The sequence below is a fragment of the Camelus ferus genome, chromosome 4, assembly GCF_009834535.1.
Source record: "Camelus ferus isolate YT-003-E chromosome 4, BCGSAC_Cfer_1.0, whole genome shotgun sequence".
NCBI lineage: Eukaryota > Metazoa > Chordata > Mammalia > Artiodactyla > Camelidae > Camelus > Camelus ferus.
In genome coordinates, this window is record NC_045699.1 from 72814336 (window position 1) to 72842307 (window position 27972).

The 27972-nt window shown below is 55.1% G+C and overlaps 1 protein-coding gene across 1 annotated transcript; it reads right to left on the reverse strand.

The window, feature by feature from the left end:
* Positions 1-64: 64 nt before the first annotated feature.
* On the reverse strand, positions 65-27588 carry SEC16A (SEC16 homolog A, endoplasmic reticulum export factor). Its single transcript, XM_032478806.1, is given in 32 exon segments — positions 65-1741; positions 2698-2775; positions 3632-3691; positions 4195-4269; positions 4876-4970; positions 5246-5383; positions 5795-5906; positions 6033-6089; positions 6291-6371; positions 7979-8131; positions 8997-9079; positions 9569-9814; positions 10269-10461; positions 10634-10747; positions 11635-11775; positions 12565-12670; positions 12843-12954; positions 13118-13235; positions 13439-13520; positions 13939-14036; positions 15198-15437; positions 15820-15958; positions 16063-16124; positions 16791-16933; positions 17980-18154; positions 18246-18426; positions 18932-19058; positions 20317-20414; positions 22697-22833; positions 24557-24994; positions 24996-25298; positions 25300-27588. Coding segments are annotated over 32 exon segments (6408 nt in total). The 5' UTR covers positions 27454-27588; the 3' UTR covers positions 65-1672.
* Positions 27589-27972: the final 384 nt, after the last annotated feature.

The window sequence follows — 27972 nt, forward strand, 5'->3', positions numbered from 1 at the left end:
GGTTCCCAGGCCTTGCAGAGGGAGACTCACTGGCTCCCAATAAACAAAAAGAGGCAGGGTGAAATGCTTGAGAGAGCAAAATATTTTATTTAACAATTTGCAGTGTAACAATTTGCATTTAGGAAAAATAGCAGCTCCCGCCTCAGAGGAAGCTTCTTGAGTCAAAAGTCACTGGCAGTCGACACAGAATGATGGGCAGGGCTGACGGGGGAGCTGATGGTGCCAGGAGGGTCTCAGGTCCCAGGAATGAAACGGAGCACTGACCAAGGGACACGGCAGACTGCCTGTCAGCGAGGTGACAGGAATATGGATCAGTCACAGATCTGTGACGCATTCTGGAAACCACTGTGGGTCTCTCCTAGGTGACAAGTGACCCTGGAAGACAGGCAGACCTTGCCGGGTCCACACACAACCTCACAGTTGGGTCTAAAACTCCAACCAACCGTGTTCCCCCAGCGATCTACAGAAATTACTTCCTAATGATTTTTATAAATATTTAAATATTTTCTTTAGTCCCTTTAGACTTAACAAGAATGTGAAGTTTTAGAAACAGTCGGTGAAGCCTTAAAGCTCTGAGCCCACAGGAGGAGGTCTTCCTTGCGGCCTCATGTGGCCGAGAGCTGACGCGTTAGCTCCCCCGGAGCTCGGTGTGGGAGAAGTTCAGGGGCAGAAAGATCAGGTTCCAGAGCTTCCGTCAAGAAATTATTTTAAGCTACTTTTTTCGAGATGTTACCAACTCCTTATATGAAGTCAACCAGGGGAGAGGAGCCAGTCAGCGGGGCTGTGCTGTGAACACCGCCCAGGAGGAAGCCCCGCATCGACTGGTTCGGGGAGCACGGCGACCCAGAGCTTCCGACGGGGAGTCTGACCAGGCTACGCACACGTACCTCAAAGTCCCCCAAGTGACCAGGTGTTAATGTGGCTGACTAGTTGGGCTCAGTCACGTCAGAACACAAGTTCCCTGTGGCTCGTTCCCCGCCATGGAGCCGCCCCTAGGGACGGGCAAAGACAGCTCCTTCGGCTGCGTGGAGCCCCTCACAGGCCGGATCAGGCCGGATCAGGAAGGTTAAGTGAAGCTGGACCCAGCTCTGCTAGAGAGAAATGCACTTCAGTAACCAAGGCCTCCCGCAGAGCCTGACTGAACTCGCTGAATTAACCCCACATTTCCTTTGAGAGGAACGCCCTCCCAGGCTCAGCCACAGTGACGTGGGAGCCCACTGCCTCTGCGTGTAGGGTGGGTGTCAACGCCTCCCTCTGAGTCAGAGGTCCACCACTTCCTTCTAGCATCTTGAAGGACCCCGTGGGGTGACTTGGCAATAATTCACTGTTAGGTTTTGAGAGATGCCTTAGTTACGGAAAAGCAAGGTCCTCCTGTAGCCAAGATGTTTGCAGCTTTGCTTAGTGTAACATCCTTAAATGACTAAGAATGTTGGATCCTTAAAAGGAATGAAAGATTCTGAGTCAAAGATTTACTCTTGTCATTCAGCATCTTAAAGGTGTGGAATCACTGTTGGCGATACTGTGTAAAGACAGGTGGTGAGGAGGAAATGAAGGTACTTCTGAATCACGGCCGTCCATTTGGGAACAGAAGAGAGGTTGCAGGCAATCGGCCTGAGCTCTCGGTGGAGGGTAATAATTTCAGGGTTCCAAACGCTAATCCAGACGGACCATTCTAGCTCAATGCTGGGTATCTCCTCTGGCCAATCCTTCCCGTCCTTGAACTTCCCGAGGCAGCAGAGGCCTGAAACAACACAGACAGCACTGACTTCGCACACCTGGCCCCTCACCCCCAAGGTGGGCCACCCTCCGTGAAGGATCAGCGGGTCAGCGGAACAAGCCAGAACAGACCATTTCTCTCAACAGACACGCATGTTCTGCGTGTTTTGTTGCTGCAAACCCGTGATAACTGACCAAGGCAGTACCCCGTCTTGACATCCCCTTCAAGGGTGCCTGCAGTCTCGTCAGGCTGACCCGACAGCTGAGTGCCTAGACTCCAGGGAGGGCCTGGGGCCGGCCTGCTACTGACAGGACACAGGGACGCCCATGGGAAGACAGTGGACATCTACTCCTGCTCCCTCGAAAATCCTAACTGAAATGAAAGCCAGGGAGCGTTTGTAAAGGCATAACCCATAAGATAAAGATGACAGGAGAGGAGAAAACAACCATGGAAACCTGAAGTGAACAAGCAGGTGGCAGCCCGGGGACCAGGGGAGGGTGCAGGCGGCAGGCCGGGAAGGCCACCACTGCCAGCTGAGGCAGAAGCCCGTGGCTGGGAGGAGAGAGGCTGGGGCTGCCTCGGGACAACCGGGGATCAGGGAAGGTTACACGTTCTGAATGCCAAGACCTCCCGCAGACCTCGTCCCACCCTGAGCTCCCCCTAGACGGGCAGCCGTCTTTACTCTGCAGGAAAGAGCCTGGAAGGGAGGAGAGAGAAGGCAGGTGGGGAGAAATGAAAGGGAACACTCAGGAACATTCCCTGCCTGGAGGTCACAAGTACCAGGTGAGGGGTGGCCAAGGCCAACAGGGGAGGGAGGTGGACCAGCAGGAGGTGGCAGGACCCCGGGCACAGTGGCGGCGTTCATACCCATGGCGGTGGCGGCGAAGGGAGAAGGGTGAGCAGGCAAGTCGGGGTCATCGGTGGGGGAAAGGCCTCCTCCAGCTTCCCACCCGCCCCTGAGGGACAGCCAGGGCGCTTACCTGCGCAAACTGGGCAGGGTTGTAGAAGGGCACTGCTCCCCCGGGAGGGCCCCCTGTAGGGGTGTGAGCACTGGGAGCCTGAGAACCACAGAGAGTTCATCTCAACAACTAACTTACAAAGTGGTTTGTGTTTCACTTGCAAATACACTATTTCTGGGTCAGGATTTGTACGACTTCTAAATATGCACAGAAGCAGGTCTAAATACTTCTTGCAACACTGGATTTAATTATTTAGTGGTTCAGAGAGAAATGGCGAACACCACAGCAACATGCAGAGCACAGCGCTTCAGAGACCACAGCACGCAGGCGAGGCAGTGCGGCGCCCCGAGGGGCCCGCTGGCATCAGCTGGAGCAGTTAGAAGCGACTTCTGGCTACTTCAGCCCAAAGTATGCAGCTACAAAATCCAGTGGTTTAATATGCAAACCAATCACACGAAGCCTTTCTGCCGAGCAGTGGGCAAAGCTTCGTTCCACGATACGCGTGAAGACGGAATATTTCCTCTACGTCCCACCCAGACTGACCACAGGGCAGCGGTCACTGCCACCCCACCTGGCCTAAAACAAAGCTTCTCATGCTCCGTCAGAAAACAAACTCCTCCTTTCAACTGAGAGCAGCCCGGCTTCTGAAACACACACACATGTAAGGCTATGCCTGAGGCTGGTCATTTGGAAAAATCAATTCAGAAAGTGTAGGAGTCCAGAACTTGCTGGTTCACTATGAACGTTTTCATTCAATTCGACTGTCAGTGTATCTGGATATCTAGCACCACCCTTCCAGAAGGTTTAAAGACAGGAACACTGCATCCTCAGTCGTGTGACGGTTGGCTGAGACGAGAGGTAATGTTAGACACCGAGAGCAAGGGACCAGCCAGCACAGCGACACAAACAGCCCAGTTCAAGTCCAAGTCCAGTGAGAACGGCCAGCCACAGGTACCTGGTTAAAATGCTGGCTGACTTCACGTGATAATGAACTCATTGAACTACAGCGCGAAAGCTACAAAACAGTAAGAACACACACAGAGACAGACAAATCAAACAATCAAGATGCAAGTCACTGCTCCAAGCTGTCAGTGTAATTCCAGAGCTTATGAGGCCATCAGAGTCAATACAATTCATTGGGAAAAAGCCAGAGTTAGCTTTAAATTCCTATTTTAAGGTACAGTTTTTATTAAGAAACACCACTGGCTCAGGGGAAGGAGTCTGGCCAGCCCGGGCCTCAGCCAGCATGACCTCGGGGCACTTGACAAACTCCACACAGAAGCCACGCTGGCTGGTGAGCACGTACTCGACCCCTTGCTCTGTCTGGAGCCCCCAAACAATTCTGCTGAAACAACTGTGACTTTTTAAGAGCACAACACTTTCAAGTTCTCAAAAGTTCCCAAGCTGCCTTTTTCATACCCATTAATATCCATTTTAAAGGAAAAAATTGTTTTGACAATAAAAACGACCTTCCTCAGCTCAGAGTTTCCACAGATACTCTCACCCAGGGCCATTTACCTCTCCCCCCTGGGAGCCGTCCGCTCTGGAGGGGGGCAGTTCAGAACCAGGGAGCGGGGCCGCAGAACTGAACACCTGCCAGGAAAAAGAAGAAATGCAGCCACCAGCACACCCCAGGGAACCAGAGTCCCCACAGGAGGCAGAGCACTCGGGCCGGCCCTCTGCCCAGGTTACAAGCCACTCTGCTCCACGCACAGCGCTCCTGCGTGTACCCGCAGAGTGGGGCCGGCCGTCCCACAGGTTCCAACACCACCAGCGCATCCCTAAGGAGGGCCCGCTGTGCCCTGCAACGGCCTGGTGACTTGATGGTCTTGTCACCGTATCCACCAAGCAGGAGACTAAGGCTTAGGTAAGTGACTTCCCCAAACTTTAAATGGCAGTTAATGGAGAACCAGGGCTGAAACCCAGATCCATTCAACTTCAGAGACCATATGCTAAACGACTGTATTTCACACATACGTTTTAATTATTCAAAAAAATGTCTTTACTATTGTGATTTCAGCAAGACAAAATCACTGCGTAACACGTACGTGGCTCTAACCTGCAGCCCCCGGAGGACATTCAATAGCAAAGAGACTCCCGGGAGACACAGGGTGCTCTGCACACGATGGAACTCAACGCGCAGAAGACCAGGGCTGACTCCCCACTGGGCCCTCCCCTCTGTCCCACGGCTCCGCTCACCTTGGGTTCTGACGCAGACTCTCGGTTGGCTGGACCCCCAGCTGGTGCCTGCCCTTCCCTGCCAGCCCCCTCTGCAGGTGGTGCGTCCTCTGCATCTGTGGAGGAGACAGTGTGAGAGGTGGTCATTTAGTCCAAAATCTTGGGGGGCGGGGGTGTGGTTCACTGGAAAGAAGCCGAGAAGGGTCCACACAGTGCCCGCCCCAATGGAGGCAATGGGAGACAGACCCAAAACCCAGCACAGGCCAACCTCAGGCTCTCGGCGCGCTGGCTGCTCGTTCTCCTTAAGGAGGTTAAAGCCACAGGCTCTCAGAAAGAGGGTCAAAGGTCAGGACGCCAGGGCTCCCATGGGCACTGCTCCCGTGCTGCCTACCTGGGTGTGGTCCGAACAGGTGAGCTGGGATCGGGAGCGGGGCAAGCGGAGCAAAGAAGTCCGAGGGGGCCAGCGCTGGCTCGCTCCGCTGAGGGCCGCCCGGGTTCAACACGTCCACGTAGCGTGCTCTGCTGCCGCCTGTGACGGGGAGGGAGCGGGCTCAGGCCAGCACAGTGATGACCGCTTCCACTGCTCCAAAGGGCAGCAGGAGCCCGCAAGCCGCAGGGGCGGGGCGTGAAGGCGGGCTCTCCGGAGGGCTGAGCACGTGTGCGGCATCTGGCCTGGGGTGAGGGCCATTCGCACCACAACGCTCCCAGAGCCCTTCTCCGACCACGGGACCTGCTCACTAGTGGCACCTGGCCTCTGAGGCCTGTTTTAATCTCTAAGAGACCTGGTATCTTCCTCCACGACTCATCCTCATACAACCAGGATTCCCTCCTGTAAGGTGACAAACTACCATCTAACATGTGCCTCATCATTGCTAAACTCTGGCCTATCTGTAGGACAAATTAACCAAACTCACTCTGATCTCTGGTTTGACTTTGTTACCTGCTTTTCTAGAAAACATGTTCACAGAGGCTCTGGGGGGCCCTCCGGGACAAGGGTGGGCAGCTTGCGGAGCCTTGGGAAGTGATGTTGGAGGCGGGGGCAGAGCCTTCTTCTGTAAAGGAAAAGACCACTTCAGAAATCTGCTCTCGGACAAATGCAGGCTGAAGCCTCTCAGAGAGCGCCCCCACCCAAACACTGAGGGGCCCCCTCCGGTCACAGGCAAGTGCCCCCAGCTCACCTCCTCTTCCGGCTCGTTTACATCCACCCATCGGTTCTTCTTTTCATCCCAGACGATCTGCCACAATTATGCAAAGTAAAAACAAACAAAAACAAAACCAAAACACTCAGTCGTTGAAGCAGAGAAGAACTAGAACCCGATTACTTGAGAGGCACCTGCTGGGTTCATCCTGAAGCTGAGACGCAGCGTGCAGACCAGCGGACGGACGTGCTACACGGCGCCCTACCGGCTCCTCAGTGCCCCGCTCGCCAGGCTTACCGATTTGTTCTTGTCATCTGGCAAGTAAGCTTCTGTCCTTCTCTTCCCAGGCAGCCAACGAGAAAACCAGGATTCACTAGTCTAAATATAAAAACCACCAGAACAACCTTGAGAACATCATGCTGAGTGAAGTTAGCTCAACCCAGAAGGGCGATCCTGCAGGAGTCCCTGAGGGCGGGACCCAGGAGTCAAACCCACAGAGACAGGAAGCAGATGCCCAGGGCGGGGGCGGGAAGGAGGAGCTGGTGTTTAGTGGGGAGTTTCAGTCTGGGACAATGAGAAAGTCCTAGCGACAGCTGGTGGTGGTTAGACTATGATGTGAACATATCTAATGCCACAGAACCGCACACTAACAACAGTTACAATGGTAAGTTTTGTGTATATTTAACCACAACTTAAAAAAATTAGAATAATCATTTGCACTATGGAGCTTTTCATTCTAAATGCCAACAAGTGAGCAGCCTATGACCATCTCCCATCTGAGGAGTGACAGCGCTGGGACAGGTGGCAGAGAGGTCCCAAGGACAAGGCCCTCGGTGCTCCCGGGTGACCTCACTTGTACTAAACCCCATACGCTCCCCCAGCCTGCTCCCCTGAACCTGCAGCAGAGTGATGCGCCTATTGGAGTGGGGAGGGGAGTAACTGCTTACTCACAGCTTGTTTGAAGGCCGTGTTCTACCTTGTGGTTCATGCATGTCTGGCATTACATTTGTGCTTACCTAAAACATTGGCTATTAAATTAAAGTCTCATGAGCTGAACTTGAAGAACCATGTTCTTCATAAGCTACCGCCAAAAGTAAAAGGCACAGACCGGGAGGAGGTACTCACAATACACAATACACGGGACATCAGGCAGGACTCGGAGCCACAACAGGCAAAGAATTGCAGGTGACTGAGTGCCCAGCTACGGTCAGGGGAAGACGGGAAGTGGCCCCACACATAAGCGCAGAGGGTGGCAGGCAGCACGTGAGACGTGTTCAGCGCCATCACTTGCCAGGGAAATGCAAACTAAACCGCAATCAAGTGTCACCAATCCCGGCAGAACGGCCAAAACGAACAGGGTTGACAGCACAAGGCCCGCGGGGACGAGGACTGGACTGCGGCTGCCACTGTGAACAAAGAGGCTGCCGGAGGGGCCCCTGGGACAATGCCCAGGGGACTGGCTGGCAGCTCACTCCAACCTGGACACACAGCTGTTTGTGACCTCGGGGCACACTCGAGAGAAACAAGTGCCTCTGCCACCAAAAGATAAGAACGCTCATGTGGCTTTATTTCAGAAACTCTAACCTGAAAAAGCCCCAAACATCCAGTGTTAGGAGAAAGGGTGCATAAAACTGTGGCACAGACGGCACTACGCCATGATGACAAGGGTGAACCTCCTCTGCACGAAGCTGGGAAGCAGCCAAAACTAAGCGGTGGAGCCAGAGACCAGAACGGAGGCCACCCTGCAGGGGTGGACGCCCACAGTCCTGGACTCGTGGGGCCCCCAGGAACTCCGATCCGGGGGTGGTTGGTCATACGTGGACACAGACTCACAGAAAGGGCCACACGCTTTCCCACATGCTTACTGCACTTTGAGAAAATGTCTGGCTTAAACGAAAAAGAAACAAACGCTCCGTCCTCGCTTCCAGTGGCTGAGCCCCCTGCCCAGCCCCGGCCCTGCCAGCTGGAGGTGGGCTGCCCATCACCTTCTTAGGCTCCTTGGTCTCTTTTTTGGCCACCTGTTCAGGTCTCTTCATCTCGGGCGCCGATGTCAGGGACGGAGACGGTGGCAGGGACCTTGAGCCGGCACCCTCCCAGGCTGGAGGCGCCTCGGAGTTGAGCGGTGTCCTCGAAGGGCCCTGTCCCAAGGAAAGACGGGGGCAGGCTCACCTGGGGCACTTCTGGGAGCCCTCACAGTGCTGCCAAGAGGCTCCTGACCACGATGAGCAGAGGGGAGTGAGGGGGCACTGGGGAGAGACTTTTCATAGAGCTGTACAATATTCAAGTGTGGATTCTGGAGCTGAATGGGACTGCTGGGTGGGAACACATGGGTACCTATGTGCATGGAGGACGGGACTGGGCAGAACGGGGTAGGTGTACCTCCAAAGACACACTTCTCTGAAAATACTTACCCTGGGTTAAGATGCTGTTTTCAGCACAGTTACCTGCCACCCTTGCTTTCCCGGGGACAGAACACTTTAGTGGGAGAGCACACAAGGAGAGTGTGAGCTGCAGCCACCCCCACCGACGGGCCCATAAAGAGCTGGTGTCTGTAAAGAAGCTTCCAGAACGCGGTTGTCGCCCCCACACCCCCACTGGGATCACAGCACAGATGTGCCATTTATAGCAAACATATCTGATCAAGTCAATCTCCATTTCAAAAAGCCACTGAAAATTTTAGGGATTCTATGGTAGAAAGAAACGCAAAAGTTGGAGGAAGTTCTCCATTTTAGAAAAGTTAAAATTGACAGAGTGGTTTCATTATAGACAAGCACTCCTTCCTTAAAGCCCCTTATTTCTACAGCATTAAACCACCTTTTTCCCTATGGATGTTTTCACCATGTCTTCATGGTCTAAGGACTCAAGCTTTCTCTTTAAGAAACAATGGAAAAAATAATTCCATAATTTTAAGTATCATCTCCCTACTTACAACTTAAGAACAGAGTCTGAGTACCTCTTCAGTGGTGTTTATGGAAAACAGTTTTTAAAAAAGTGGGGAAGTACCATATGAGCAAATTTTCCACCAAAATCCTCTTCTCTTGACTCCAGAAGTGAGCTTCTACAGGGACCATCTTGCGGCATCGCTCCTGTCAAGGGAAAGGAACGGCGTGACCTGGCGGGGCCAAGCACAGAGCCGGGGAGTGAGGCGCCGACGGGGGACACACAGCTCCTCCCGGCCATGCCTCCCCAACCCTGTTTGCAGAAACCAAGACGGAAAATGTTCCCGGACTCGTGGAGACGGTTTCTTTGTTAAAGCCGGGCTGTCAGGAAGACAGTCAGGTGCAGGTTGGTGATGGATCTGCCTCCCACGAGGAGGGCACAGCTTCCCGTAAGGTTCACAGGGGCCGCAGGCCAGGCACCTCGATGCCGGCCTGCCCACCCTGGCCACCCACTCCCACTTCATGTCCTAAAGAAAACCAGGTCACCAACCTTGGATCAACCCAGTCAGCCTAGGACTTCTGGAGTATTGGGTACACACTAAGTAAAAGAATTTGCTCCAAATCTCTCCCCAGTCACCTCCTTGGACTTAAACACAATTCAGCTCTTCCCCCAGGACAGCGCCTTGGCAGACCCACCTGGGACCTGGCTCCTGGGGTCTGGGAGCAGGTGGTCACTCTCTTGGAGAGGTGGTGCACCAGGCGTCAGGCCAGGCCCTGGGTACAGAGCAGCTGGATCAGGCCCTGGGGACTCTGGAAAGCCAAGTGCAGGCCCGGGGGGTCCATAGCCAGGGCCCGGCTCGACTGGGCCCATGGGTTGTGGCACTGGGAACATCGGCACCCTGGCGGGGATGGCCGATTGGCTGTCAGGGAGCATCGACGGAGCTGCATGGAGACATGGACAAGAAGGTTTAAGGTGCTGAGCTCACTCTGGTCACCTGAAAAGCCATCTGGCAGCTACTAAACAGCCTCTCGCACATGCCCAGCAGGACACGTTTCCTTCGTTAAGGAACAGGAAATCAATCATCAAAGCACAAAGGCTGAAGTTGCTGGGACATCACTGGTCTGGCTGGGCAAAGGTGGAACATGCACCTTTCAGGGCCAGGGGCGGACATCATTCAGCGGGACATAGGGCATGGGCTCAAAGCCACAGTGCGACCCCAGCACAGCCGGTGAGCAGCCTCCTGGCCCAGAGCTGGCTCTCCATGCTCCCTGAGTCCTCTCCCCACCTCCTCCACCTCCCAGCCAAAGAGGCCACCTGCCCACTCACCCAGACCTTTAAGCTGGGAGAGCAGCAGGCTCACCAAGGAATAAAGCAGAGAAAGGCATGCTGGCTCACCTGAGGGCAGCAGCCACACGTCCTGGCTGAGGTGCTCGGCGCTGGGCCCGGGCGGCACCAGCAGTGGGTTGTCGGTGCCCAAGCCCGCCAGCTGAGTGAGGGCCAGGCCGTCACACTGCCCTGCCTCAGAGCTGGGGGTGCTGGGACAGCGCAGGGGGAAGGTTCCGTCCTGACTCCACACCACGGTGCCCTCCTAAGGAGAAATGCGTCACTGGACGCTGACCCCCGACCCGCTCAGTCTGCTGGGCTCCAGGGAGCGCCAGCCTGGCCCGGGAACTAGGGCTCTGACAAATGCGTGCCTCCAGAACTGTGCCATCTGCCCCACACCCTCAGTGTCAAGCCCTCTGACTGGAAGCAAACCACACCTGGACCTGCTTCTCCACCCGCCGCAGCTCGGCCAGCCAGGCAGGCTCCACAAAGAACTCCTCCTCCGGCTTCTCCCTCAGCTGAGGATCAAAGAGGCGTAACTGGGAGGCAACCTGGAAACAAAGGCCATTACCACGGGGGATGGCAAGCAAAATCATGCTGGCGGAACCCGTTACGGTCTGGAGCACGTGTTTTAATGCGCTATGTAAGCCCTTCTCCATTGTGCTTCTGTGACTGGTCCTTAAACATTTACACCGAGGCTGAGCACGCACATCAGGGCAACCAGCCACTGGCGCCGGCACGGGGCCCGCAGCACCGCCCTGCCTCCACCCCACTCTCCTTGCACTCTGGTCTGCGGGGTGAGGGAAGGGGGGATGGAGGGGGACTGTGGGGGCCAGGGGTGGGAATAGATGAAACAAGTTTGGCCTCATGTTAACTGCTGAAGCTGGGGGACGAAAACAAGGGTTCACTTGTTATTCTATCTTTGTACGTCTAAAAATATCCACAGTGAAAATTTTAGGCATCACACAAGCACGCTTTCAAAAATGAAGCTCCTGGGGGAAAGGAACACAGGCTGCGGCCACTTCGGGGCTGGCGAGGCACTGTCTTGCTCCATCACACTTTCGGCTCACAAAGCCCAGGGGCTGGTCACACTGTCTCTGGTTTACAGAGCGGAACCTGGGGCCAGCAGTCCCGCAGCCAGAACCAGACCCAGGAGGCCGGACTCCGGAAGCTACACTGTTAACTGCGAGACTTAAGATGCCTCAAGACACGAACTTCCTGGAGGAGAGGGTCCTTCTTACTCCAAAGCTCGCTGCTAAGTTCTGCACCTGCACGAGACTCCCATGTTGAGGTGGAAGACACCATCCCCTGCCCAAGAAAAGTGAGTGTCTCAATTCAGCCAAGAGTCAGTCTAGAGCACCCACTGGTCACGAGCACCTGGATGATCAAGAGACCCCGCGTGCCGGCATGGTGGGGACGACGCTGTGGAAGGCTGCACCTGTACCAGCTGTCTGAGCAGCACCGGGGAGTGTCTGTGCGGCTGCAGCAGGATGCTCCTGGCGATCACTTCGCAGTAGTGGAAGGCCTGCGTGGCAAGCCCCATCTCAGCCAGGCGGCAGGAGTAGATGAACTTAAACACCTGAAACAGACAGATGGAGCTGGCGTGCCCGGCCTCCCCCGCTACCGCCTCCCAGCATCATCCTGGGGTCGCCCTGCAGGAGGATGTTGCTTTGGACATTTCTAATCTCTCCTGCGTGCCCCCAAACCTGCCCGCAGCAGAACTGATCCCGATTCCTGAGCTGGTTTACATCAGAGTGAACAACTAAGCTGCTAAGAAACTCACTTCTCTTCAACACCCTTAACAGAGCTGCCAGAGCTCTGACTACAGAGACCACAATGCGGCATGTGCCCCGCGATGACCGCCACCTGCTTGGAACCCTTCTCTGTGGCGCCTGGTCTGCGGAGTCAGCGTTTCCGACACACAGTTCAGGGTCAGGCAGTGCGGTCCCCGTGTTACTGCCAAAGCTGCCAGGAAACTACTTGACATTGAATACTAAAGGTTTTTAATATTTAAAGTATAAAAAACCAAAACAAGGGGTGGATATAGCTCAGTAGTAGAGTGTATGCTTAACATACACAAGGTCCTGGGTTCAATCCCCAGTACCTCCACTGAAAAATTAATTAATCAAAAAATACATAAAGAAACTTAATTATCTCCCCCCAAAAATAAACATAAGAAACATAAAAACCAAAACACAAACCCCTCAATTCAACAGGGTTCAGTTCTCGAGCAATCATCTCAAAGTTTCCAAAAACACTTCATTATTTTATGGGAAAATTTAAAATCCCTGAACCACCAAAAACCCGGAACAACTGAAGCCCTGTCAGCCCGACCGTCAGAGCCGGAGCCCGCGCAGTTCCCACCCACCTGGAAACTAGGCAGGGAGGAGGTCTGCGCCCCGAGGGACTGAGCGTACTCATAGGCCTCTGTCCTCTGAATAGCTTCGTTGGTTGCAAACCTTGAAAACGGCAAACTGTTGAGGAAATGAGTTAATCTTGGAGCAGGTCACCTGGAATGTGTAACTGCATGTCGAAGATGCAAGGGCGCCACCGGCGGCCCCGCACGTGTGTGTCCGGGCTCGCCAGAGGAGGGGCCGCTTCCTCTCTAGAGGAAACGGATGACGCTACATTTACTCGATTTCTCACCTGTGGTTTGATCCAATTAAGACAAGTTTTGTGGTTTTCTTGGTATAAACCCCAAATCCAACCTGGGCCATGAGGTAGCAGAAGTGCGCCGCATCTAAGAGGCCTTTGGAAGCTGAAGAGACATAAGACAGGCCCAGCCTCAGTCATGGGGGTTCTCCCGGCAGCCGGAGGGCTGACAGGAGACACCAGGGAGACTCCGGAGGGAAAGGCTCGTGGCCTTAGCAGCTCGACAGCTGCCCGCCCACGTCAGCCGTCCACGCCCACGCCCGACCCACCTAGGGTGTCACCCATCGTGACCATTGTCCTGGATTCCACGTCCATGTTGTTGTTCAGGTTGGATAAAACCATCGCAAGATGTGGCCTCCAGTCTCCCCACTTCTCGTCTCCACAGCACTGAAGGCAGAACAGAGCAGAAAAACCCTTATCCTTGGAAAGAGTGTCGTTTTAATTTTGTGGTGGTTGAGCTCCATGAGCACAATGAGGAGGCAAAAGAGGACAGACACCCAGGTTTCGCATCAAAGGAGGTGGCCTCTCCCGGGAGCGGGCTCTGAGCAGAGAGCTGGGCTGTGGGGGGCTGTCGTGGACCCCGCACTGACCGTGGACGCAGCTGGCATCCGCCCCGACATCAGCTGGTAGACTGTCTGCAGAGGGTCATTGATTGGAAGGCTGTTGGCGAACCTGGGCAGACACGAAGAGAGACAGAGCTAACTCAGCCCAGCTTAAACAACAGGAAACAAAGCACAAGTCTGGTCTCACTCAGCCCCTCTAGGACTGGCCTGACACTTGATCTAAGCAAAGGATACGCGCCGCAATACTTTTATAAAAGGCTGGAAAAGATGAAGACTACAGAACTCACTGAGATTTTATAGAAAAAAAACCCATGCATTTAACAGAAAATTTAAACCCCTCAGCAACACAACCCGAGCACGAGGGCCCTGCACGCACGCGGACATGGCGGCACCAGGTGCAGTGCAGGCGGGATGCCCATGGCTCTTGCTGACAGGAGCACAGGTGACTGTGTGCGTCAAGGAGCCGCCAGCGCATCGCACTGACCAGCAGACACACCCAGGGACAGTCCACACGGCGAGCTCTGTACCTGGTCATGACTCTGGCGTGCGTCCGGCTGTCCATCTTACTCGCCAGTAACAGGGCGTGACCCCACAGGCCGTTCTTCATCGCAGACTCTAAAGCATCCTGCAAAACATTTCAGTGGTTCTCTGATTCTTGGAACAACGCAGTGATGTGAGCAAACAAGGAGCAACGGAACATGTGTCACTCGCACACTCAGGGAGGAGAGGACTCAGCTGCACGTGAAAAAGGTCCCCCTACACACCCGCTCCTGGTCCCAAAGTGGAAGAGAAGGCAAGTGGGGCCGTCTTCCCTCGTCACAAAGTCCCTCCTGGAGGAGGTCCCTGTTTTCAACATCAGCACAGGGAACAAGCACACCGATCAGAAACAGGGACATGGAGTGGCTGAACTGCCACCCCCAAGCTGCCCCTCCCACTGCAAGAAATGCCACAGGCACATGGACCCCCGGGTCCAGGGGACCCATGAGGCCTCCTTGGGTGTCTTCTCTGCACAAGCAGGGCCTTCACTACAGCAGCCTCCCTGGATCCAAAATAATCTGGGGCATAATTTAAAGAATTTCTGACCAGGAGGCAAAAATGTTGCAATAGAGATAAATGTAATCAAACCTAACAGAACACGCGACTTTGATCACTTGTAAAACGTCCATGTTAAGGTCATTTAAGTATCAGGTATGAACTTTCTGATTTTATCATAACATAAAAGTACCAAGAACTCTGGCCTCCCCCAGACCCGTGCTGCCAGAGGCAGGCGTGTGCTGGGAACATGCCCCAATGCGGTGTCCCCTGCCATGTGCCTGTCTGGGCCCCTGTGTTCTGCACAACCAGAGCACACTCTCATGGGCCAATGCCGAGTCTCTGAGGCACTCTCCACCGACCTCCTGCCTACAGGCCTCAGCCCCTGCTCTGCGCGACCAGCTCACTCCCAGCAGGGCTCCCACCCAGCACCCTCACTTCAGCAATGCTGAGGGCACCCCGGCTGCGCGTGTGCACGTTAACTTCCTACCTCGCACATGTGCTGATCCCTGAGACGGGCTCCACACAGCCTGAGCTCAGTCAACGTGTTTATCGTCAAATGCCTAAAAGCCAACCTGCGAGTCTTCAACACTGGCAACGCTTAGGAGAAACTGCCACCCACGCCTTCAGAGATGACACACCAGGTGCCAGATGTGCCTTGTGGGACCAGGCCCCCAGTACTGCGCTCAGCCCAGATGCTGGCACCCCCGGGAGCAGGACGGGCCCCGCCCCGCGCTGAGCTCAGCTGGCTCACCTTCTTCCGGCCGTATAGCAGCAGCTCCCTGAACCTCTCCGTTTCTTTCTCAAGGGAGGTGGCGGCCTGATTGTCAGTGAGAAACGAGAGCTGGGCCTCCCCTGACTCCTCCTCCTCCACTTGCTCCACGGCCTCATTAGTGAAATCAATCAGGTTGGCCTCATTGGGTGACTTCCCAGGAAGCCACACGGTTCTGTGGTCTCGTAACAACAGTTCCGCGATGTCCGTGCCCACCACGGTCTGTCAGGGTCAGCAGGGACAGGCAGGAGAACAAAGGCTTTACTACGAAGAGAACTTCCTGCAAGAGCGACCAGACAGGACTGGTCCTGGTCCCCTAGGGCACAAGGCGCTGCTCCCAACCTGCCTAGGACCAAGATGGGCCACCAGACAGGCATAGGACAGTGAGCCCAAACCTCCCTCCACCCCAGACCACAGGCCCTGCTTGGCTCCCACTTCCCCAAATGACTGCCAAGCCCTTCTTCCCAGGGGAGTCCTGGATGGCAGCACTGCTCCCCGTGCACAGCCTGGGCCAGAGACCTGCCCAGCTCCTTGGGGGGACTGAGGATCCCTAAGACTATAAAGCCTGACAAAAGAACCACCCTAAAAGCAAAGAGAAACATACCCCATTCTGTCTGCATAACAGAACAATAAAGCTCCAAAGAAGACTTGCAGACTCTTTGTCAATTAGATTTTCATTCTGCAAACATTTTGTAGCTTTGTTCTGCGCAAAATTAATAACATCCACTTTATGGGTGTCATCTCTGAAAAAAGAACACACACTCAGTGAACAGCAACACTGCATCTGCGAGGCCACGCTCGGCACTGCCGGGACATGCGTGGCGGACTGCTTCCGTGGGGCACGTACTTGCCAAGAGGTCCTGGGAACAACCGCATCTCCTCCTGCTCCGGCCTGTGCTGCAGCAAGATCTGTGGGGGACAGAGAGAGAGCAGCTCACGGGGTGCAGGCACATCACTGCCTGACCCGGCCTGCCTCTGCTGGCTCTGCCTGCAGATGGAGTGACAGACGCGGTCCTGAGGATGGCCTGTCCCTCGACGTGGGGGGCAAAGGCCTCCATCACGGACCGCAGGCATGTCTGCTCTACAACAATGATTTTCTAACTGTATTTTAAGCAGTGAGACCAACCCTCCCTCTCCCTGCCCAAACTCTGAGGCGGGGCCTGGAAAGAAGTCACAGGACAGGCCTGCCAGGGCACAGAACGGGGCAACCCACACCGGCCCCCGGAGATCATAACGCACCTCCACCCACTCTCCAAAATCACCAGGAAAGTGACCATGGACAGGGTCCTCCCTCCAAAATCAGAAATTCAAGTAAGCACAGAAAATGAACACACGGTAAAACCAAGTCTAACACGGTACCCAAAGCAGATTCTTAAAATGCCAACTTCTGGGAGGAAAAAGAGACGACCAAACAACCAGAAAGATCTACAAATTGAAGATTTACAAGAATAAACATTTCCCAAGGTTGTTTTTTCAGACAGCGACTCACAAATTGAAGATGTTAAGATTGCCAAGCAGAGTGGAGGGCAGGGGGCAGCCTGGGCTGTGACATGGAATTTCTACCCGTGGAATTACCTCCATGCTGTGAATTTCAACCAATGCAGGCTGTCCTTCCGAAGGCAAATTCGGAATCACTTTAATGAGCTGACCCCCAGGACCAAACCTGGCACAGATATGAGGCACTGAGAACTTCTCAGGAGACGTTGGTCTTGATGGAGCTACGTTAAATAAAGTAAAAAGGAAACAATAGGCTTGTTACATTTTAATGCTTCTGAACTAGATCAACAGCTTAAATTCTCAAGATGCCTGTGCAGCTGGAATCACAGGTTTATCACGACAACCCGACTTTCTACTAGAGATCAGTAACTGTTAAATATCCTATTAAAAAATAGAACTTAAACATATGTCAGAAAAACATTCAAATCATTAAACACGAGAACTATTCTCCTTTAAATCACAGTGCTCCTTTAAGAACCGCCAGGATGCATGTGTTACACAAAGCAGCGCAGCGCACCGCCCCCTGGGCTGGGGCACCCTCCCACAGCCCCCGCTGCACCCTCAACCTCAGAGCAAGCGTCGGAGGAGCAACGAAGTGACCGAGAGGGTGTGGGAGGATAGCTCAGTTGGTAGAGCACGCGCTGAGCATGCAGGAGGTACTTAGTTCAATTCCCAGTACCTCCATTTGAAAAAAAGAAAACAGAAGAGAAACCAAAATGAAAGTGACCAAGAGGAAAAGCACCCCAGCCCACAGACAGCGAGGTGCTTAACAGACAGGACACTAGCGAAGCAGCCATCCCACCTCTGCTTCGTGCTGCTATAGTGCAGAACTCCACACATGCTTGTGCAGTTTTCCAAGAAACAGCATTTGACCAGACACTTCAGAGGGGAGCTGAGGACGTGGCCCGTGTGATAAGTGTATGAACAGGGGTTTTTCTGAGTGGAGTTAGAGCTTTCCTCCAAAAGCCGCTGACCCCTGTAGTCAGCACAGGGCGACCACAAGGCCCTGCCTGAGAGCTCGGCCGTGAGCCTGTCCTCGGTCACACTGACATGGACACAACAGACAGGCTGGGCAGCTCTCAAGCCTGTGAACCAAAATGTAGCCCAAGGGACGCTGCCAGCCCAGCGTGGCAAGCTGTCACTCAGCAGGACAGGTGCCCTTCTCTGCAGGGAAGCCACCAGGCCAGGCCATCACCAGCACCCGTCCCAGGTATAGCCCAGTCCCTGTGTCTCATCACAGGCCCAGCTGGTCCTCAACCACACACACCGTGCTCCACGGAGGGCCAGCCGGCATCGGCGGGGTAGCTGTATTCCGGGAAGCCCAGGGCACCGTGGAGACTGCCGCCATAGGTGCTGTAGGCGTAGTCGTCGTGGAGGGAGCCTGGTGGAGGGGGTGCCTCGTAGGAACCAGCCGTCATGTTGTGACTTCGGTAAATCTGACTCTTCGAGAGCAGAAAGCAAACAGGGACGCCGTGAGGCCTGGGCAGGCGGGCAGACCCGCCGGGTCGAGGCCGGTGCAGCGCGCCCGCCCACCTGCTGCGACTGGGAGCTGAAGCTGCCGCTGCGGCTGCGCAGGCTGCGCGCTGAGTGCTCGCTGTGGACGCTGCGCCGGTCCGCCTCTCCGCCATAGGGCTCCCTGTGGGGTTCAGGGTCGTCGTCGAAGCTCCCGGTGAAGCGAGGGTCATACTTCCACTGGTCGTCGTACTTCTCGGGCCTGGAGGGGCCGTGGGGCAGTGGCGGGGGAAGGGAAGTTGGGAGGGCGCTCCAGGGCCGCCGTGCACCCACTACACAGGGGCCCCACCATGGCCCCGCTGCCCACCGCGCAAACATCACCCCGAGTCCCGGGCCTAAGAACACGGGTCGGAGCCCCCCTCGAGTGAGGAGCTGCCGTCTCCTGAGCCCAAGTTCAGGCCCCACCGTAAGCCTCAAGGCACTGCTGCAAGTCGACCCGGCGTGCCGCTCATGGCACCGAGGAGAGGAGTGAACTGGCCCCCGGCACTGGTTCTGAGGCCAGGCCTCCTCCAGCAGCCCAGAGAAAGACCCGCCAGGAGCGCCTGGTTCATCCTCCTCTTCCAGACGGTGACTGTGACGTCAGCCGTCCACCAGAAACCCAACACAACTGGAGCTCCTGAGTGAATCACAAAGACACCAGGGCAGAGACGCACAAGCACGGCTCTGATTTACCACCAACCCTCACCGTCAAGGTGTGTGTCACTAACCTGTCACCATAAGCACAGCTCTCCTTCCTGTATGCGTCGCGTTCAGTGTTGTACCAATACCCCCGGTCGTAGGAGCGGGGGTCCCTGAACTGAGAACCATAGTGGTACCGATCCCAGCGACCAGGAGCTGTAGGCCAGAGATCAACAGGTCAACACAATGTGCAAGACACCCCTCAGCCATCACTGGAGAAACCACGGCACCCCAGGACCAAAGAATGCTTTCTGCCTCCTAGAGGAACCAAACTTTCCGCCCGAAAACCAACACAACCCTGGGGATGTTAGCTGTGAGACCCAGAGTACCCCTCTGGGTCTTGACTGTACTGATACCCAATGGCCACTGGCTGTTTTTTTCTCAATATACATAATTAAAAAGAAAAAAAAAACTGCTAAAAGACATCTTTATTTTTTTTTTCTCTTGGTTTGTTTTTTTATGATGGGGAGGTAACTGAGTTTTATTTATTTATATTTGGAGGTGGTACTGGGGATTGAACCCAGGACCTCGTGCATGCTAAGCATGCACTCTATCGTCTGAGCTATACTCTCCCCGAAAAAACATTTTTATTAAGTTGTTACTTGTAGTTACTGCTTTTTAATAGTTGATCCTGTGACTATCCAGTTTACTCATATCTTTTCTCTCTAATGTGGTTCAGAGAGTCTAAATAAATACTCTCAAAACGGGAAGACTGCTTTAAAAAAAGCACGTTAGCATTACAAACAAACCAGATACTCCATTTTGGGCAGCTGTGTGCAGAACTTATGTGTAAAGCAGTGTAAACGTAAAAGGGGAGGAAGAGGCCTGTGGGATGTGGAGGGTGAATGTGTCAGGACAGCGAGGGGCTGCAGACTCCGGACCCTGCATCTGGTCACTGCCAGGGAGGGGGACCAGCAGGGCTGCTCAGGGGACACACACCCACTCTCATACACTGCCCGACGCCGGTGGCACCTGGGGCAGCTTATGTCCACACCATCCAACACGGGGACCCCAGCCACGTGTGGCCCCGTGCATGTCAGATATGGCTGGTGCAAAGAACAGGCGGTCCCTCGTTTTACTTACTTTCATCAATTTAAACAGCCACACATGGGCCAGGCCACTCTAGGACTACTGAAAATTATCAAAGAAATAAAAAATCAAAGAAAACTACTAACGTGACGAAAATGCATTAATTCTATAGTTAAGATACAACTTTTTAATGAATAGCAACAAAATACAATTATGGCCAGATACAGTTCATTTTCAATTACTTTGGCTCTTGAATAAAATCATAAGACTAACAAAAAGGGAAGTCCCCTAAGAAATCCCATAGGCTGCTGCTTTGCACCTGGCTGCACTAATGGTCTAAACACAGGTTTGCTAGTGGTTGGCCGATTAAAAGCCCTGCACTTACCTCCATAACCGTACTGGCTGGAGTAGTAATTTGCATAGTAGTCACTCTGACTGCTCCATCCACTTTTGGAATGATAGTAACCTTCAGGATACCCTTGCCTGAAAAACACACGGTGCTGTTAAAAAACAAATTACCTATTTCTTAAAGTGCCACAAGCTATCAGTCAATACGAATTATACCAGAGTACCAGGCATTGATCAAAGCACCTTGGTTGTGAGAAAATTCTAATCAGAAGATCCAAACCAGTAACGGTGATAAGACTGCGGGATTCCCTACACATAGCGAATTGAGATGTATCTGTGGGAGTAACTATTTAAGTGGTGTTCCACATAAAAGAACGGACTCTCTTCTGCGTTCTCAGTGCTGTGTCCTATAAAAGCCGGCGCTGGAACAGCTCCTCACGATTTTGTCATCATGCCTGCTGAAGCAAAAAGCACTAAGCTATCAAACCAACCTGAGGCCGACTTTGACACCCACTACACAGACCACGCGCGGAGTGGTAAGGTAAGGGGCCCCTGGTGTCCTCAGAGCTGCCTGGCTCGGGACTCACCACGGAAGTGATCAAGGTCAGCTTCACAGACCCAGATGGACACTACCTCTCACCACAGGAAAGGCAGACCTCAGCGGGAAGGTCAGGTGTCAGAACTTCTGGGGCAGTAAGATTCTTGGAAGGACTTAATAGCATTTTTGTGTTTTTTTTGTTGTTGTTTATGTGAGGTTTTCTGGGGTTTTTTTTAATGGAAGTACTGGGATTGAACCCAGGACCCTGTGCATGCTAAGCATGCGCTCTACCGCTGGAGCTATACCCTCCCACCATTTCTGTCTTCTAAGAGTAAGACTCAGGCAGGATCTGATTTTGAAAACATGCCCCTTCAGGAATGTTTCACTCAGCCAGCTCACTCCTGGGGGTGGGGTGCTGCCCGTGAGGAGTGTGCTCCCGCCACCACCCGGCCCTGCTCAGCCCCACGAATACCCGCTGGGCTGGGGGCCTTGTGGGGAGCACACTGGACTGCCCTGCCTGCACACATCAGCGGGGGCTCCGGAAAAACCACCTGATGGGCAAACCCCAGAGCGTGCCACCTCCTGGCTGCCCTGGCCAACCCTGCGTGTCTATCAGGAAAGACACACGCACAGAAACACAAGGTGTGTCCCCTCCTCAAGAGCTCACACCATGCAGTAGACAGACAAGCTGATGCTCCCCGCTGTGCGAGAACACCACCAGGCACACACTCTTGTGCATACACAAGCACGCAGGGCAGGAAAGGGGAGGCTGCTCCCCAGAGCCATCCCAAGGAAGTGGGGGAGACGTGGAGACGCTGCGGATTAGGTGACAGAACCACTGCAAGGTAATCCGACCGAGCCTCCACGCAGGTGCCCCCCAGCAGCACGGAGCCTCCGTGGCCTCTTGAATGAAGTGCCACATTAAGCAGCAGGCGGCAGGCAGAGGCAGGGAAAACAGGAAGGGCCAGATGTGCCTGGCTCCTCCCTCCACTCTCCTGCGCCTCCCAGGGGTACCAGAAAACACCTGCCCACTGGGACTCCAACCTTGCTTCTGGGGACGCCAGGCACTCTCGCACATGAAGCACCCAGAGCACCAGGCTACATGCAGGTCAGCTCGTCCCTGTGGAGCTGCGTGGGCAGAGGCCAGCTGCACGGGAGAAGGCTCACAGAGGTAGAGCCCTGTCTCCAGACAGGCTACTGAGGCCTCAAAGAACCAGCATAAGGAGCCCACGGCTTTGAAAGGCAGTGTGTGCATGAAGCCTTCACCTGTGACCGGACTTTCTCTATGAAGGTTAAGGACCACGTGACCTTGTAGCAAACCCCACCCCAGTGGGACAGGTCACTCCCGAGGTGTGAGGGCGTGCTGCTGTGGGCACAGGCTCTGGGGAAAGAAGCCAGGCTGTCAGGGCCAGCGGGCCAGCGGCCAGCGGGCCAGCTCTGAATTCCGCCCAGCCTGCCTGGCCTGGGAAGCAGGGCACCTCTGTAACCACAAGTGGGAAAGCTTGCCTTGGTCCAAGGACCTGTGAAGGTTCGCCTTAGCAAGCCCGAAGAGCTGTGTGTGTGCCTCAGCGATGGGACAATGCCTGGCCCGGAAGGAACCCTGCATGGGGGCACTGGTGGCTTCACAGTGGCCCCGCACAGGGCCCGGCCCAACCAGTGCAGCTGACGACACAGCCACTGACTGTGACTGTGTGGCAATGTGCTTGGTAGTTCAAGGTGCAAAGAACAGGCAGTAGTTCAGTTTAAAAACTGCATCCTACCACCTGTCCACGCTGACAAGATGCAAACACATTAAACAGGCTTGTATCATTCCTCACAAACACGGTCTTTCTGAAATCACTAAGTTACTAGCACAGCCAGCAGCATGAACACCGATCACCTGGCAGCCGGCCGGTCGGAGCAGTGACTCGCGCGGGAGCTGGGCCGCTCGGGCTCGGGGTAGCGGTAGCTGTCTGCGTAGGCGGCTGTAGCGCTGTCGTAGGGCCTGTATCTGGGATCGTACAGGCCATAGACATCCTGTTGAAAGACGGATGTCTCATTAGATACGAAGAGCCAACTTGTTAAGCAACTGGCACGAGCACCCACAGTGATGCTCTCCAGGAGGAGCCTGGAGGCAGGGCTCCCTTCACTGACATGAAAGAAAAAGCTAGAGTGAAAGCCGCAGCCACAGGCAGGTGCAGCCTCTCCCTCCTGCGGCCCACCGCGCTCGGCACACGGCCGCAGGCCAGCAGGCCCCGGGGAGCGGGCGGCAGTGACTCTCCCAGGGCTGCGAGGCTTCTCTTTCCTGAGGCGTCGTGTGCGTAGGTGCCATGACCCCCAAGCTTGGGCCCTATTTCAGACACTGTCTCAGGTGCCTCAGTGGAACAAGGGTTCCACTAAAATGGGTCCTGAAGCTACAAGCAGCCTCAAAAGGAGGATCATGCTATTTGCATGAAGCTTTCAGCCCATTTCAGATCAATGAACCCCCATGGCTCTAAGGAGTGGACATGCTGGGCCCAGAAGCAGAGATGAGGTGACGGGGGCACAAGCCAGAGTCAGTCCTTCTGTCTCAGAGCCTGACCCTCGCCATCATCTGGCAGAGAATGAGAAATCACGTAAGATGGACTGATTCTTGACCCTGATGGAAAATGCAATGAAACAGAGAAAGGCAAAAAGAAGTGGGCTCCCACAAAGTGACGCAGGGTGCTGGGTGGAACCTCTGGGACGCAGAAGTAGCCGCTACACAGAAGACCCAATGCAGGTACACGGCTCCCTCCCAGAGCTCTTGGCAGCGCATAACTTCCTTCTGCGAAATAAAAGTCCCCGGGGTTCCTTCTGGATCTAGGATTCGCAGGCCTCAGGGGTTAGGCGTGTAACTGCTCACACATATACAAACGTCCCAAAGCCCATGAGGTGGGCACGGGCCCCCATTGCCGGGGCAGCCCCCAGTGCCACTGGTGACAGCCCTGCTCTGTCAGCCTCTGCTGACACAGTGGATGCCACACTTCTGGCCCACAGTCCTCCTGCCTCAGCTGGGTGTGGACGATGCTGGCGAGGGCTAGAGGTGGTGAGAAGCAGGCAGTAACCAACCGTGCCCACCTGGACCGTGTTTCTCACATTAATGCAAGGTTAAACAGTTGTGAGTCTGCATCACCGTGAAGAGGCAAGAATCTTCTGTGTAGCACAGAGGGGCCCCTTGCTCTGCTGCCGGTATCACCAGGTATCACCTGGGGGAAGTTTATGGAATTCCACCTCTCGGCTTAGCTGTTTCATTTGGATTACATTCCAAACCTAACTTTCTTCCCTAAATGATCTAATTCTAAAGGAGAGGCTGATAAGTCTAGACGTGTTCCTGTTGTTCTCAGGTGGGTTTTTGGTGTCCAAACCACAAAGAAGCTTCACGAGGCCATCCGTTTCCCAAAGTGTGTGGCCCAGAACTCTGGGTCTGTGGAGAGCCAACGGGTCTGACAGCAAACAGAGGTCCCTTCTGTCACATAGGTTGGGGTATGCTGTGTTCAACAGAAATTAAGCAGGTATCCAACCCAGCCCAACACGCTAACGCGCAACCTGGACTTCCCAGAGGGGGGCCGCGCTCAGGAGGAGCTCTCTGACCAGGAGCATTCCTCTCACAAAGCAGTGGGTGCCAGAAACGGGGCTACGGGGCATCTCAGACCTGACCAACAGGACCCTGCCTAGGAGCACGACATGGCAGGAAAAACCACTGGTCAGAGGACTTGACAGCCTGAGAGCTCGACCCTACCTGGTAGTAGTGGGGAGCGGGGCCAGGATCCGGCGGGTACGGGGACTGGAAGCCGTCATACAGGTGCCTGTAATAGTAGTAGGATGCCAGGTCTGGAGGCGGCTGCTGTGGCCACTGCTGGTCTGACCGCGCGGCTGCCTGGCTCGAACTGGTGGACACGACGGACGCGCTGGAGGACCGAGGTGGCCGAGGCAGCAGCTGCTGGCCCGCGTCGGCCGGAGACGGACTTGCAGGAGGATGGGTTGAGTTCTGGGGCTGTCCTTGCGCTAGGGGACTTCCTGGGTCTGGAGGCTCTGAAAGTGCTGCTTTGGGAGCCGGTGGAAGGGGCAGAGGTGGCACTGGCCCCTGCTGGGCTCCCTCTAGGCTGTGCTGGGCCCGAGCATCTTTCATCACCTGCTGGTAGAAATGGTCTGGGGCGTGCGGCCCAGGCTCAGGTGGTCTGGGAATGACTGGCGATGGTCTGCTGACCAGGAACTGGGCCATCAGAACGGGACGGGCTATACATTCTCACAGGATTTTCCAAAGTCCTAGTTAGAGAGCAGTCTAGAGCTCCTGAAGTTCCATCCCGGTTACTGGGGTGATCTGCCTTAGTACTACTGGGTACCGAGGCACCGTTTGCAGGTGGTACTAACATCACGCCGGTGCTTCTCCCAGGACCATTAACTAACTCGGGAAGCACGTTCTCTGCATTTTCAGTCTTCTGACTTTCTGGAAGCAAGTTCTTTGGAGTTGGATGACACGACAGCTTGAATCAGCAAATCGGCTGGCAGGTTAGAAACCATTTCAGAGGTACCAGAAACTTGTGGGGAATTACTCTGGGCAAGATTGTGAGGCAGAGGCGGGCAGAAGAGAGAGCCAGCCAGAGCCCCAGACAAAGCAGTGTTTTCTCCAGAATCTCCCCCGACAGCTCGGCTGCCTACTGTGGCCTTGTCTCCCACCAATGAATCTCTCCAGGAATGATTCTTCTCATTAGGATTCGGTAAGGACACAGGAAAATTCGTGGGCTGAGCCAAACTATAGCTTTGATCAGGCTGGGCGATCAAGACTGGCTGATTCTGCAAAGACTCGGTGGGCGGCGAGGACAGAAGACTGGCATAACCGGGACTTGCCTGGGACTGGAGGGCCTCCTCTTCGCCCATCTGGGGAGGGTTCTCGAGATTCTCAGAAGCACCAATGGCATCCCCGCTCTGCACGGTGGGGACAGGGATGGGGACAGGCTGCCGGGACTGCCGACCAGACAACCCCTCATCTGGAGGCTGGATGACTTCAGGTGGCCGAGGTTTCGCAGGCACGTGAAGTGCGGGAGCAGCTGGGGCTAGGAGGACATTGCCTCCAAAATCTGGCAGCTCATTCTGCGCCCACAGAGTCGTGGCTGGGCTCTCACACTTCCCAGCTCCTTGAGCCCTGGTCGAGGGCCTTTTCTCAGGTGCTGGAAGCACACTTTCCAAGGGCGGCGCCCTGGCGTGCAGGAGCCCATGACTGGCTTCCGCAGGCGTGGTGAGAGGCAGGGCACAGAGCTGGGGGAGGGAGAGGGTCTCCATGTTGTCCGGTGGCTGCTCCAGGTTGCCCGGGGAGGCGTCAGGCGGGGCAGCGCCTGGTCTGCGCTGCTTCTGGTGAGCGCTGGTCCCCCTCACCTCACCCACCACGTTGGCGCGATCTGCCTCAACCGGTTTCACTCCAACGAGGTGGGCTTTCACGGGTTCAAAAGAACTATTTGCACTTGTCTGAAATATGCCCGTAGGTTTTGGGGGGCTGGGGGTTGAGGGCTGGGACAGGCCGCTGCAGTAGTTCTGGCTTGTGGTGGGTTTGTCTGTCTTGCTTCCGATGGGAGAGGAATCAATTTGCTTAAAAAAACCCCCCGGAGCCTCATCTTCAGGTTTTCCAACCTCCTGCTGAATGAAGGTGCCCCCCGCATCGTCGGACGCGGCTGCACTGCTAAGGCCCCGGGGGCTCTTGCCGCTGTAACTGGAGGATGTGCTATCAGATCGCACGGGGTGTGGCATTGCATCTGGGGCCTCGATATTTGGGCCTCCGCCTCCAGTGTGGCCCATAGCACTGAGTCTGGGGACAGCTGGCCCAGGAAGGGGTCCATATCTGAGCGGATCGCCTGGGCAGGAAGGGTCCAGACTTTGGGGCTCACTTGGAAGAACTTCCTGATTCTGCATGAACTCTAAGTTTTCCACATTCTCATACTGGGAGCTGCCCGTGTTGTGAGTCCCTGCGCTGGCTGCATCACCCCACACGTCAAGAGCAGCATTCTGAGTGGCTGGTTTATCCTGCTGGAAGCCTGCAGACTGGGTAAAATAAGACTGCATGTCTTCTCCCTGCTGCGTGGTCTCGCTGTTGGAACCTTTGAGAAAGAGCTGATAGGTTCCTCTGGCTCCCACATGGGCAGGAGGATGGCCGAGTCCCAGGCTGGGGGACAAACCATCTGAGTCGGACTGAGCAGCAGAGCCTGTTTTTTCAGATGAGAGGTTCTCCTCATTCTCTGTCTCTCCTCCTTGGAAAAACATGGAGAGCGCTCCCGAGCCCACTTCCGGCAGGGTCCAGCTGCCCCCAGCCCCCGGGGGGTAGTGCAAATGGCTTTCTGGGCTATTTCCCTGAGCGAATGGATTGACAAGAGCAAGGTCTGGCAACTGCTCCTTGTTCACTCCTGGATTCGACCTGAACTCGTGGCTTGCGCGAGTAGTCCCAGCTCTGGAGTTCTGCCTGGATGTGTTCTCAGGGTCCAAGTTGTTTGCCGAGTGGTTTCCACTTTGCAGACAGACTGCCTCATTTCTTCCATCACTGACCAAGGGTCCTGGTAAAGACACCAGGGGACTCTGTTGCTCGTGGCCAGGACCTTGATGCGGGTTGGACGGAGTGGGAAACTGGGCAACACCGGAGGCATGGGGCATCGTGTTCTGAACAGGTCCTTCTGCACCAGACCAGTAATGCTGACCTGAGGGTTGTGGGCCTCCCTGCACGGGCCCCCACTGCCCTGGCAACTGCTTGATGAAGCTGAAGGGAGAAAGGGGACGCTGCCGGTACCACGGCACCGTCGTGCAGGCTTGGCAGACTCAGCGGTCTGTCGGGCTGAGGCGCACTCCCCTGCGGACGGCCCCCGTGAGAGCTGTCAGGACCCGCTCCTGGAATGTACTGAGAAGGACACAGCAGAGGCTGAACTTCGGGGTTGGAGCTGGGAGTGACCTCGGCACTCCTGCTCCTGTCTGGCCCAGGTGGCATTGAGGGCGTCAAGAGGCCAGGAAACGGGCTGGAATCTGCCCGGGGCTGTGACAGAGGTCCAGGCAGAGGTTCGCAGGGCCCCCGGGAGCTATCCCTGGCATTTGTGTGGGGCACAGGCAAACCAGCATGCTGAAGAAACGACGGTTGGGCCGGGCCTTGCAAAATTGATGGGCTACTTTTAGACGAACTGT